This window comes from Daphnia pulicaria, chromosome 1 (genome assembly GCF_021234035.1).
Source record: "Daphnia pulicaria isolate SC F1-1A chromosome 1, SC_F0-13Bv2, whole genome shotgun sequence".
Lineage (NCBI taxonomy): Eukaryota > Metazoa > Arthropoda > Branchiopoda > Diplostraca > Daphniidae > Daphnia > Daphnia pulicaria.
The window spans coordinates 12,044,942-12,058,788 of NC_060913.1; the positions used below are offsets into that span (position 1 = coordinate 12,044,942).

Sequence of the window (13,847 nt, forward strand, 5' to 3'; positions counted from 1 at the left end):
GCAGTCGGTCGTTCTGTCGGAAGCGAGTTCAGCACATCAACAGCAGCGGCGTTCGCGTTTGGATAGGATTCCATCACACAGCCCGCGAGCTCATGACTAGGCAACAGTCAACTGATCTATCTTTATTGATCAGACCGTATCAGGCGTATATCAAAAGACTTTTCTTTTTGTATATTTTTTTTCTCTTTTTCTTGGTTCGTTGTTGCAGATATATCCTATCGAGTATTGGCCCATATCGGCTGCGTTATATGTGCGCCGGCGGCGGGGATTCTATTTAATCAGTGAGTTGCGTTGAGATACAATCAGCAGATGGGACCCCAGCGAGGGTGAGCCATCTCCGTCCATGCTGTATAGCTTATAGACATCGAAAAATCAGTTGGTCCAGTTCTATCAATTCTAAAGGAAGAAAAATTCTGAAAATAGTTATAATATGTATGCGATATACTTCGATACACCAATCCTAATCTTCTTCTATTAACTGTTGTGCTGTAAATATTGAAGAATGCAGCAAGTTCTCACGAATATACGCAGAAAAACGAAATAAAGTATCAGGGGAATAATTTTCATGCGTAACTGATGGTATAGACGTCATCGTCTTCGCCCATTCTCAGTACAAGAGCTTATACAAGCGCTCAGCATAGGATATTATGTTAATAAATATACATAGCACAAGGTTGATAACTATATAAACTAAAATCTTATTACACTTTCCCATATTATACAAGAATGACGACAGATAGTAATGAATTCTACAATTTCCAGCACCGTAAATATGAATACATCTCGTCGACTATATATTCCTTTGCTGCCTCCTCTGTGTGTAGGCTACTATATACGTCTTTTCTAGTGCCCCATGGGCGAGGTGATCCAATCATATGCTCGGTATTATATATAGGCCTATATAGTATATCGATGAATAAAATCAATACTCATCTGGATATCATCGTGCTAGCTATCTTGACATATACCGTCGACATCGAGAGGTTGCTGCTTCTCTATGTATATGAGAGGAGTGCTATATAGGGGGGAGGTTGGACAAAAGGCAGTCTTCCATGTATAGAGTTAACAACATATCTCGCGGTATAGTCGTTCTCTCTCTTCTTTCATGTCATCCGCGATGCGTGTGATGCCAGTTAATCGCCGCCAGATCTATTATGCAGTTTTAATTAGTACACGTCCAGCTCACGCACACGATAAAGACGCGCGTCTAATTCGCAGTCCCGTTCTTTTCTTTTGATTCCTGTTTTAATATGATTTACCAAGCTCCATGGATGAGACGTAAATATAGCCTATATATATACTACCAACAGATGATATCTTGAATTTTATCCCCCTATTTGAATTTTAGATTTTTTTTTTATTTTAAAGTGGTAGCCTACTATATTTTCTCTCATTCTTATTCCCGTATATTTTTAAAAAGTTCTTTGTTGATTTTCGTTCCTTAACTTCAAATGAGAAATTCGCGATCACCCATCATATCATGGGAAAATATATAGTCATTTATTCTTCAGTTATACTCTTGTATAAGTAAAGTCATCTCTACATTTGAGTTTAATTAACGCATATAGCTACAGTAACGCATACTTGGGCCTATTTTGAACATATGTTCGATACACATGACTTGAGTGTTGTGCTTTTGTAAAACTTGTAAATTATCTTTAAAAAAAATTGTTACTAAACATGGTCGCTTGATCGGTTACTCTGAAAATAGGCTATAGTTTGATTCACGTGAGAGCGCAACTTTAGTGAACAACTGTTCCAATCGAAAACCGCTAACAACAAGAAAAGTAGCCGGGAGAATTGATCGAGTTCCGCTAGCAATCTAGTTACACACTTCTGTGCGAAGGCTACTTCAGTTGTTGTTTCAAAATCGAAGTCTAAAAATCGTCGATAATATGGGCGAGAAAACACCATCTGTCGTAGGAAAGGACATGTGGTAAAGGCATTATATACATATACTTTTATAGCTATGTGTTGTAGATGATTTTATTGAGTAAAGACCTAATACATTCAAACACAGAAAAATCATCAAAATACCATCCGCGGTCTTTTTCCTGTCCTTGTAAAACAATCGGAAGCTCGCCAAATATTTTTGTTTCTTGCGAATATTTATTTAGTTTTTTCCCCATATTCCTTTCCGGAATTAGCCTCCACCAAAAAGTGGCGACTTTGTAGTTTGTAACACTGGAGTGGAAGATAACGCCACCTTTGGAGCTCCACGTGCAGCTCAAGCTTTTTTCGGGCCTAACATATTGGTACCAGATCTGGGGCCATATTTACAGTAGACTGTATGTAAACAGAATTTCTTTACTTTCGTTGTTTCGCAAGAATCGTCAAAAATTCTCATTACTTATTACCAATTACTGTAATTAGTTTGCCTACTTTCCCAGCAAAGATAAGAACCTCATTGGAAATCATTGACCAACTAAAGCAGTGAGTACAACAACTATCCTTTTCTAAATCTAAAACAGAATTTTTATTTACATGTATATGATCATTTGTACAGGAATTTTAGTCTTCAGAAATGGTTTGCATACCATGTATAGTCATTCCAATTTTTCTATACATATGGCATCGTTTCTTGCAACCTCTCTTTGCAAAATTCTGGAATCCCTTGAATTCTAAAGAGGACCAAAAGTTAAAAGACCAGAATGACCACAAGGAACAGGAAGAGAAAAAATTGTCTTGTCCATTCTCCTCTAGTGAAGCTTCACGTCAACTGCCAAAAAACTCTGATGCAAATGAAGAAGTTACAAAGAAAACTTTGTGATCTATCACTGTAACAGCAATTTTTAATATAGAAAATTCCCTTTATCATGTGTTTTTTTTTATATATCCTACTTATGTTAATGTGCAATTACTGTTCCATTTTATTATCCAGGTAGATATTTTCCTTATTTTAACATTCTAACATAATACATAAATGAAACAAAACAGGAAATCAAACACTAAAAGAAAAAAAATGTCAAAAACACTTCTTCACGAGACTTTAATTTCGACTCCTATTAATTTCGGCTATAGCGGTTGCTAAATATAAGTATTTGCGGCTAAAATGAATAAAACAAATCATTTCAATAAAAGGAGATGACGGCACTATTGCTTTCTTAGTCATAATCACCGATTTAATGGAAATGACCAAGATAATGAAGAGATACAGTAGTTTCAACAGGATTTTTGGTCACTGCCTACAATATGTCCTACAATGTGCTGAACCGAAGGACCAGACAACGCACATGTCCTTATTATGACCACCTCCCAGTAGACCGGGTGTGAAAGCAGCCAAGCCCTCCAGGAGAGTCGAACTCAATTCACTAATTGACACTATTACCTGACTCGCGCCTTATCCGACTCAACCACCCAATCTGATGTAGTAAGTAAAAAAATAGCATATCATTTCGCTTCTGCGATAGACGTGGAATCTGGAGTATAATATGATAAAAACTGTAATACAGGTAAATTGCAATTGGTTTCACATTCTCCGATTCAGTTTATCCAGGAGGTGCTGGTTTATAGCGCGACATCGAAAAAATAAAATTGAAAAAAAGATGTGCAAATTCCTTCAATTCATTTCTTTGCCATTTCTCATTTTTCTCTGAATTGCCTTTGGGTTTCGACTTCCTTCTCCGACCGGGCCCATCTTTTTCCCCCAATTCCACATCTTTGATTGATTCAATGGATGTGGCAATTGCCGGTCGAGTTTACACCTCATGCGATGATCGCGAAATTATCGGTGCAACTCAATTACTTATGCCTTTACAAAGTTGGTTTTTTTGTATGTGTTGATTCGCCTATCTGCCTGCTCCAATTCTATCTGATTCGATTCACTAGGATTTCCCAAGTTTGTGTTGTTTTTTAAAAGCATAAAGATGATAAAATAACACTAAATAACACTTCTTTAATTTCGGCTTTTAATTTCACTCTTCTCGTGAGTCACAATTAACATTCCTGTGTAAAAAGTCATGGGCATGCTGGAGAGATCGAGAGATCTCTGGATAACTATGTTACGAGATCGTATGAATTTATTCCACCTATGTTTCAATTAAATTACTCTTAGTATGTAACCTAGGTATAATGATTTAACCTTACCCTTAGTACTCTCAGAATTTGTTTTATTGATTATAATACACTGAATTTAGTAACCAAATATTTCCTTTTAAAATAGATGGTTGACTTTATTACTGCTTTCATTACTTTAAAAATGGAAGTAATCAAGTAAACATAATTTTGATATTTTTGTGTATTATTCAAATATTCAATCATCAGCCCAATCATCTATTATTATGATGTACAAACGTTATATTCTTCTCCTCTATAATATGTACAGATATTACAGGGAAGATAGTATAAAGACAAATAGTTCAAGTTAATCAAATCATCTTCCTGGTAAGTGGGAACTATATCGTTAGCATTTTGAGAGGTTTATTAGTTCGAAAATTCGAAAAGCATGCTTCAGGCTTTTAGCAAAAAAGCGCCGCAGGTTGGAGGAGGAAGAGGTTCCAACTTCCAAGAAACTTCAAATCAAAATGTGCGTCTGCTAGTTTGTTGTTCCTCTCAAAGCTCAATCCTCTGTTTCTGTTTAGTTGACTTTAAAATAATTCCATCATTCATGATTCGTGATCATTCATTGATTCATGATCCGTGTTGATGTTGTTGTTGTTGAGACATAATTTAAATGAAATTTAAATAGTAATCAAGTGTAAACAGGATTTATGAGTTCTAGTTATTATTTGAATTACATGCGTTTAACGTTATGTCTGCGTCGAATTCTACAGAAATGCCAAGGTATATTTTATTAATCACATCCTTGATTACATTCATACATTACTAAAAATTCTGCTTAATTAAGTATACAACATGTTCTAACAAAAATAACATGTTTTTTGTTGTGCTTCAATTTTTAAAAGGATTATGTCATCAGTTGGAATAATCAATGACATTAACCCTGCATTACTATCCAATGTTCTACTTGTTTTTGTCAAAAGATTAAGTGAAGATCAACATGTTGACCAAATATTTCATGATGAAGAGAAATTAAAGTTAAAGGAAGTTCTGTCATTGCCCGATGATTCAAGTCTTGAAATGGTGTTATCCACACTACTTTACATAATCCGACAAGTAGGCTATTTTTACTTTAAAATTTTATTTACACTGATTACTGTGCAAATATTTAATTTTTTACGCACTTAGTGGCAATGCTCAGATATTCATAAACCAATCACTATTTTTTTAAAGTGTGTTAGTAATAGTCACAATAGATTATTGTAAAATTTAATAATTGAACTGGGTGGTGCCTTGAATATTTCTTGTTTATTCATTACTCATAATTTTATTTCAACTATCTTTTTAGGCTGCATATAATCTAATGAGACCAGCAAACTTCTTAAAATATTTGAATGAATTGGGTTTCAGTGAGCAGGTGTCAAGCTTGCTTTCAGAACTGTGGTCTGTTCATGCCAAGTCCATCATTGACACACTGAAAAAAGAACCTTGTTCACTTCTTAAGGTATTTAATTTTTATGTGTGGAATGCAATATTGGCAAAAACATTTCTCGCTTAAATTGATTGACGTTCGCCGCAACTTTCTAGGGGGGTCTGGAATATTTTTATTTCTTCACCTCCCCGTAGAAGTTTGATATTATCGAATGAAAAATAATTGTTAACTTAAGAATAAATTACAAATATGTAATTGTATTTTGTCCGTACAGGTGGAAAGTGTCGAATCATCAATGCACTACGTCCTGTCGTCCCACACAGGAGGGCACACTAAAGTTCCAGTGGCAATTCTTCACTTGAACGTGAATGGAAGCGATGTAACCGGCGACGGTAAACCTTCCAGTTCATATTCCTTAAATAACAAATGTAAATCCACAATTTCCTTGGAGTTTACTCAGCAGGAATTACTTTCGTTTTATCAAATGTTAGAAACAGTTCAAAGTAATTTGGATGAGCTTATGTAGGTGAACGCAAAAAATAAAAATCTTAAATATGTGATTTAATAATTTTCTAAATTAAATGTTATGTAGGGCGTCGACAACCTGATTAACCAATCATTTATTTTGAAATGCTAAAGAATTTTCTTTTCTAATTAAAAATTATGATTTTCTAAAGAAATGGTGGGGCCCATAAAACCAGTTTAGTTGCACAATCTTTAGTTTAACGAGAACACGGAATTGATAAAAGATGGTGAAAGAAGCGGCACGCGGATGCCGCAGAGTAGGAGACGAAGCTGCCTAGGCAAGTTCATTGATCGTCGAAACGTCGGTGATAGTGGTTGCAACATGGCAGCAGGTTCTTTCTTCCTACAAAACTTGTTGCGTTCAAAGTATTTCGGGCTGTTTCTTTGTTTCGCGCTTATTCATGGACAGCCAGGATTTGCCCAAGTCGATGGGGAAATTGAAACTTTTGATCTTCTCATGCCAAATGTGCTGCCCAAAAAGGTAAGTTCGATTCAAATGTACTTGTCCGATTTTGACTCAACGTAAGAAAGTCAACCGATCAATATGTGCGTACGCCGTTTATAGTGGAATATTTGAAAATGTGTGTGACGCGCTGCTGATTTAACATTTTAAGAGATTTTTCGTAATAATCTTAGTTTCTTGGATTATATTTCATTGAAGTTGAGAATAAGTTTACTACTGCACATTTATATTTACCAAACCGATGGTTCCGTTCCCACGCCTGGTCTTACAATTCCACCTCTTGTGACTGGTTGGATCGTAGCGTTTGACGTCACTCGAGCCCAATCAATAACTTGAACGCGTAGGCGGTAGACTTCAAAATTCGGCCTCTTGGCTGTCTCGTGATTGTTTGGGATGTCCTACCCTTTCAAAAAATCAGAATGTTTTTGTCAAAATGTGTGGGCAGTACGGCTAGTATGGTCAAAAGTCTAAAAGGAAGTCAAGGATTTTCAAGGTCACAGGTGCTATTGAACCTAACGGTATTTTCTTGTAAATAAAAGGAATGGGGGATTGGACTGGGACTGCAGCACGTCTCCTTTATTCTGCGCTTCAGTGGACGTTGTTGTTGTGCTCTTTTGGTCACGTAAACAAATCGAACATGAAATTATGATTAAGTGTACTGAACTGCTGGCCATTTGATACGTGTTTGAAAAGAACGATAAAACACGTTGAATTTGCAATAATATTTTGGAGTCATTCAGTTAGAACTAAAACAGAAACTATTAATTGAAGGAATAGTTCAATAACACAAAATTCGATTAAAAATATATTTTTCTTCAAATTCCACAATCACAAAATTATTAAAATTTCCCTCCGAAAATCTTGAACACAGATAGAGTGTGGCCTATTTTTTACTGTTTTCGTCGTTATTATTAGTCAAGGCAATTTAAAAAAAAAAAAAAAAAACTAAGGACTGTTCTAAAATTTAATTTTCCATTTAATTGTCGTCTCACGAAGTTGATGTGACCTTACTGGGTGACCCATCCACCCGACTATTAGTTTTATTACCAGATTTAATAACCAAATTTATTTAACAGGCTGAAACATATTTTTGCACTCCGATCCGGATTGACTCCGACACGGATTACTATATAGGTAAATTGCAAAATCATCCGCGCTCAATTTTATCAAAGAACTCAATTCGTGTTAGTATGTCAGTTGCCCCAGGAATTGAAAATCGCAACTCTGTTTTGCTCTCATTTCTTTAGTTGGATTCGTTCCAAATGCAACTATGGAGACTGCCCATCACATGCTGCTGTATGGTTGCGAAGAACCTGGAAGTGATGAAGAAGTTTGGTATGACGATTTCAAATATTTTTTTAAAGAATCTAAAAGTAAACTACTTTACTCTTTCAGGAATTGCGGCGAAATGGCAGTCAAAGATCCTTCATTGAAATCAGCGGAACCCTGCAAAAAAGGCGCTCAAGTAAGTTAGATTTCTGAGAAATTTGAAATAAATTCAAATCCAACTTTTTCCCGCATTATAACTTTGAAAGGTTATTTACGCTTGGGCTCACGATGCACCGCCATTGCAGGTATTGATTAATCTTGTTCTTGTTTTAGTTGCGTAAAGTAATCAAGCACACATTTATTAATTTATTATTTGCTCGTTTATTTTTAACCATGCAGTTGCCCCCTGGAGTAGGCTTTCACGTAAGTTTATTCAGGTAGTTATTTAATAAACCGAAGGTTTGTAACATATTTTTTATTTCTACAATAGGTTGGCGGACGATCTAAAATTCAATACATCACGTTGCAAGTGCATTATGCAAGCGTCGAGCGGTTTGCTGGTAAGCGCACTACATTGAAATTGAACCGATTACCTACTGCGTTCCTGGCAAGTAATTGACGCACCTTTTTTTTAACACAGATGGCACGAGAGATGATTCTGGCGTCTTTTTAAAATACACCACTATACGGTAATACTTGAACTGATTGGAAGATAATACTTTTTCCCGCTCAATTTTTTAAATAATTTATTACGGATTTCTTTTATTTTTACTGTAGTCAACCGAAATCTGCTGGTGTACTTCTGATGGGAACTGGCGGACGGATTTCAGCCAACAGTGTCGAATACATGGAAACTGCCTGCAAGATTAACGAAGATAAAGTCATTTATCCATTCGCTTTTCGAACCCACACGCACGCACTAGGTAAATATAGTTACAGAACTCGGGGGATGGAACTTCAATAATCGTCAACTAATTGCATAGGACGAGTTGTGTCCGGATACAAAGTGAGCAGAGTCAATCGCAAAGATCAATGGAAACTAATTGGAAAACAGGATCCACAGCTTCCTCAAATGTTTTATCCCGTCGCTAATAATCTGACGTTGACGAAAGGAGATACAGTGGTACGATTTGAGTATATTTATGTGATACGAAGGCTATATGCTTACTGATCGAGATTCCATGTAATTTGACTTCATTATTTTTGTTCATCAGGCCGCTCGATGCACGATGGTCAGCAATCGAAATTGGGTAACGCGAATTGGGTAAGAACTAAACGAATCAACATTTAAAATTTTGTTTTCATTTTTTTAATTTTACATCACGTTAAGTAGAATAACTATTTTTAAAAATTCCATTGCATGAAAGAGAACGTTTTAAATTACATGCATTCAAATCGTCCGCCGTAGCGTTAGTGCACCTATTTAATGCCAATAATTTGGTTTGGTTTCCATCATTTAGTTTGACCAGTGATGATGAGATGTGTAACTTCTATATCTTATACTGGACTGAGGGTGGCGAAGTATTGAATACCAAGCATTGCTTCTCCATGGGGCCGCCTATTTATAACTGGTCCCGTAATCGACTGAATAGTATTCCTGACGATGCATCAACACTTTGATTGGCGATTGCTAAAGCCAGACAAAATTACAGAAGAAGACATTTTCGATAAAAGTTCTGTTGGACGACGACACTCTTTTCTTTTTATTGGCATTGTTTTAAAATCAATGGCATATAGCCATTGATTTAGCGAAAAACGTCACAAGACTTGCAGCTCTCTGAATCGATCATTGCTTAAACTGTGCATCCCTTTTATCTTTCTGAATTGTGTGTCCTGCATTTTTGTGCTTTTTCTGTGCAATTGGTTTTTCTTTGTTCGGTTCAGTTATTTATGTTTGTTGTTTTTATTCTTATGCAAAAGTATCACATTTTTCGATTTATTTTTTCGGCTTCTCATTTAATTTTCGATAAATTAGCACGTATTTTTCATTTTTCAGCCAACTTAAGCCTATACAAGTTGCAATCCCGAGTTACGCACGTTAATTAGAACACTGAGGAATAAAGTGCTCGCAAGCGCGATTAAAATACCGTGGAACGAAAAATATAACTACCGGTACCGAATGGTTGGTCGGTAAACGTGAAAGTCGGGGGAAAGTAGACAGGACAAAATAGAATATGTTGCATAGTAGGTGTGATGGAGATGTATGAATAGCTAAGCGGGAAACACGATGAAACCGCGATGAAATATGGTTCATCAGATTTGCCTAGCTTGCTTTACACTTTGTTTAATAACGTAAAACATTACCAAGTAAAAATTAGCGGATGAAGATGGTTGATGACAGTAGAACTCCACCGACAGTAGAACCCCAATATTTTAAATAATTTTCAAAAATTCCTTTGTATGCGACAGTAGAACTCCAACGACAGTAGAACTCCAAAGACATAAGAACTCCTTTTTTAAATATTATTAAAAATACACGACAGTAGAACTCCAACTCCAACTTCTTCTGTCTTTGGAGTTCTACGGTCGCCATACCGATGAAGACACACAGCTTTGACTGTAAATGACTAACAGCTTGCTAATTGGCCAAAGGCTTCCATTACTAATTCAATGTTATTTTTTCCTTACATGATAAGTTGTACTAATTGGTTTTCGGTACTAATTAAAATGAAACAATTTATTCTTATTTTCATAGCATGACGGGAGCAGACGAAATGTGTAAGGACAATATCAATCTTACCGTAGCAATAATTGATATTGGAATTATCTAATATATATTTCTTTCTCATACTTCTCAATTTCATCAGGCAATTTTTACATCATGTACTGGAGTGATGCGCGCAAAGGTACACTGGAACAGAAGCATTGTTTTACCTCGGGACCCCCTTATTACTACTGGGATATAGAAGGATCTTTAACCAATCTGCCTACAGATGCATCGGAACTCTAAATGCATTCATTGTAAGCAGTGCAGAAGAAAACAAGAAGAAAAGAAAACCACGTTTGAAAAACAATTTACTAAGTTTTTATTGTTATAAAAGCGTAACACAAAGAATTATATCTATTAACACTATTCAGTTGGCGAAAGATGATTGCATGAATATTTACCACGCACAGAAATTTATAAAAAACGATTAATTATGATGTATTGTAATAATATTAAATGTAACATCTGTATGAAAAAGTAACTCGCCAAACGACACTCAAGGAAAATATTGCACATGGATCCACTATTAGTCTATTACTCCACTGTTAAAAAAAAAAAGAGAACTAAAAATATTCACACGCAAAAAAGCAAGGATTCGCATAATTTAACAATCATAATTTTCTTTTTTATCAATCTTTATCCATCGCTGTTCAATTCCGGATGGCCACAAGGCAATGCCAGAATCCTTCGCGATAAGCACCGAACTAAAAATGCACGATAAAATTCTTTCTTGTTATTTGGCGCAATCAAAAGTATTATACTAAAGTTCAATAAGAGCACAACATTTCTAAAATTTCGCCAAAAAAACTAGCAAACAAATAATTAACTGGAATCAACTAATAAAATAATTGTAGAACCATATTTTATCCAAATGAAGAAAGCAGGAAAAGCACCGATTAACCATCGCCATTTTTTTTTGTATTTCTATTACAAAACAAAGTTTTCGGCAAAGCAGAGAACGCCATTAATTCAATAAAAAAAATATATTAAGCCATCTTGTTTGCGATCGCCAAATGAAGAGAAGACAACTGATAAGTCCAATTGTCAAGAGCGTTGTAACGAGCTGTTCCTTGCCGTTGTTGATTTAGCTCAAGCACTTGGTTGACTTGGTCGATTCGTCCTTGAATCGTGCTACGGAAATCAAATAAAAAGGCGTCGTAAAAATTATATAAATATTATAAAAACGAAAAATCCTTACTTGTCAAGAATGCAAGCAACTAACAAGCTCTCCACTTCGTTGACATCAACATTTAGTTCCTTAGATATTGAAGGAATATGAATCCGGGTGTAGGGACGAATCAGTTTGATAAGAACTTGCGTGCGAATATTACGTAGCAAATCTAAAAACAAAAATCACATAGTTCTATTAATAAAAACTCCATCGTACGGAAAATAAAATGAGTTACATTACCTTCGATATGCTCGCGAATGAAAGGATCGTCCATAATATTCCGATGGTTTTGACGAAGGATTTTTTCGAACTCTGAGATATCATTATTTTGGTAAGCTGAAACTAAGTTAGTCATGGCTAGAATTTCGGGGTCGTTCTTGTAAGGCTTAGCTTCTTGTGAGTCAAATGGATTGATACCCGACTTCATTAACCTTCATTCGTATAGAAAAAAGTCCGAAATTATTTTTTAATTCGAAAACATTTGAAAAATAAACACTTACATGTTAGCTAGAACTAAATACTTTAAGCAAGTAGTTCTCCTTGGGCTTCCAGATTCGTCATAATTCTTAAATGCTTCGAAAAAGTCTGTATGTGCTTTTTCAAATTCTCCTTCGCGAAGATGCATTTTACCGCCACATTCACGGATAACTCCCATGATCAACGGATGCGGTATAGCCGATTTGATGTGGAGAGATTGCTCATACAATGCCTTTAACTTCTTGTTATTTTTCTGTGCTGTATACATCTGAATCTCCAAAGCATAGATTTCAAGAAGTTGAGTTCCTTTCTTCAAATCATCTTCACCTTCATCCGTCTGTAACACATTAATTTATTACTTATTAAAAACATTAGCAAAATTAATATAGAAAATGGATATTTACAATCATTGAATTACTGACCTGACAAGATTGATGCAGTTGCTTGAGAATCTTAGCCAGTTTGTTGTAGTCTCCTCTATCAAAATACAGTTTACCGAGTTTTGAATTTGTCTTGAACCAAAGTCGATCATTTTTTGCATCCTTGAGAGCGTCTAATGTTGTTTCATAAAAATCTTGAAGAAGTTCCATCTATAAGAATTAATTAAATCTAGTTATTTTAAAGTATTTAACACTTTGTCTGAAAAAAAACAAACAAAGGGGGATAATGTACTTGTTTTGATGTGGAGATATAATCCAGAATAGAATTGATTGATTTCTCACTGTGATTCCTCGTTACAGCACTTTTTATGTAAGTTAAAAGCTGTTTGTATCGAGTCATCATCTCTGGGTAGTTGTTCTAAAATAAAATTAACTTAATTTTTGTAATCTAAAAAAATATGGATTCTTATTCTTAATTACCAATGTGAAAAGGATTTTGATCATTTGTTTAAGTGCTTTAAAACCCCATTCTCCCTTTTCTCCACCTTGCATTTCCAAGTCCAAGACTTTTTGGAATGATGTGAGGGCGGCCTTAGGTTCATCTTCTTTCAATGCTTTTGAATTGTAGTACTGATTTTCAAGGTCAACATCTGGTTCAGAATTGCTATCTTCTGAGTACTCCTATAATATAAAAGAGTTTAACCTCAGACCTTGTTGATAAAACTTGGCTTATTCTTACCAGATCATAGTCCTCATCTTCAGCACACATGAAGTCATCTGTAACCAAAGCATCAAATGAAGTTCTTTGTTAGTGTCAACAGTATAATTGTATGATTTAAGATATGATGTACTATTTAAGAACAAATTTAGCAATATGTCAAACTGATTTTCTGTGAAATACATTACAACCAGCCAAAGAAACCCAAGTCAGTGTCATGTTTCCTGCCATTATGGTGCAATGGTTTTATTGAATTTAACCTTACCTTCGACATCAGACATTTGTGAAACGACCCACAAATCTTACTTCAGCATACAATATATGTACTTCTACTTTTGTAAGTTTCAATCTTTTGATTTTTATCCACAACAATGGTGCCTCTGTTGTTTGGATGTCTTGAAATCGCTTGAAATATTCCGGACCCGTTTTTCGTCTGCTTAGACCGGCCTCACTTACGCTTACGCAAGCTGTCGATATCAAGTCCACTTAAATACGTTGCATTTGACCATTTGCACTTTGAAATTTCTCTTGTTTATTTTATTTATTTTCATTCAAGAATTTAATTTCTTACTTTATCTCCTAACTTATTTTCCTAGTTTAGTTGAACGCGTAGAAAGCTTTTAATATGAACTTTAATTGAAGGTGCCCAAGGTGGACAAAAAATTATGTCGAATTGAATTATTATAATTAATGTTGAGTGTTCTCA

The 13,847-nt window shown here is 35.3% G+C and overlaps 3 protein-coding genes across 4 annotated transcripts; 2 read left to right on the top strand and 1 right to left on the bottom strand.

Moving 5' to 3' along the window:
• The first annotated feature begins 4,537 nt into the window (after positions 1 to 4,537).
• Positions 4,538 to 6,054, top strand: LOC124320634. Its single transcript, XM_046783483.1, has 5 exons — positions 4,538 to 4,782; positions 4,905 to 5,115; positions 5,348 to 5,503; positions 5,706 to 5,953; positions 6,024 to 6,054. The coding sequence occupies exons 1-5, from the start codon at positions 4,751 to 4,753 to the stop codon at positions 6,037 to 6,039; spliced, it is 663 nt and encodes a 220-aa protein (XP_046639439.1). The 5' UTR covers positions 4,538 to 4,750; the 3' UTR covers positions 6,040 to 6,054.
• Positions 6,055 to 6,219: 165 nt separating this feature from the next.
• On the top strand, positions 6,220 to 10,904 carry LOC124320633 (peptidylglycine alpha-hydroxylating monooxygenase-like). Of its 2 annotated transcripts, XM_046783481.1 has the most exons (13): positions 6,220 to 6,437; positions 7,496 to 7,553; positions 7,667 to 7,754; positions 7,815 to 7,884; positions 7,955 to 7,993; positions 8,088 to 8,111; positions 8,179 to 8,248; positions 8,329 to 8,377; positions 8,466 to 8,611; positions 8,672 to 8,811; positions 8,903 to 8,952; positions 10,384 to 10,406; positions 10,496 to 10,904. In XM_046783481.1, exons 1-13 carry the CDS (start codon positions 6,279 to 6,281, stop codon positions 10,636 to 10,638), a joined length of 1,059 nt encoding a protein of 352 aa, XP_046639437.1. In that variant the 5' UTR covers positions 6,220 to 6,278; the 3' UTR covers positions 10,639 to 10,904. The 2 variants fall into 2 exon arrangements, with proteins under 2 accessions (XP_046639437.1, XP_046639438.1); XM_046783482.1 differs by lacking the exons at positions 10,384 to 10,406; positions 10,496 to 10,904 and adding an exon at positions 9,149 to 9,627 and having other exon boundaries at positions 6,226 to 6,437.
• Positions 10,905 to 11,291: 387 nt separating this feature from the next.
• LOC124320632 (COP9 signalosome complex subunit 2) lies at positions 11,292 to 13,588 on the bottom strand. The gene is made up of 9 exons (XM_046783480.1): positions 13,407 to 13,588; positions 13,163 to 13,200; positions 12,904 to 13,104; positions 12,716 to 12,841; positions 12,466 to 12,633; positions 12,067 to 12,380; positions 11,807 to 11,997; positions 11,594 to 11,735; positions 11,292 to 11,526 (listed from the first exon to the last, which is right to left on the bottom strand). The coding sequence occupies exons 1-9, from the start codon at positions 13,420 to 13,422 to the stop codon at positions 11,382 to 11,384; spliced, it is 1,341 nt and encodes a 446-aa protein (XP_046639436.1). The 5' UTR covers positions 13,423 to 13,588; the 3' UTR covers positions 11,292 to 11,381.
• Positions 13,589 to 13,847: the final 259 nt, after the last annotated feature.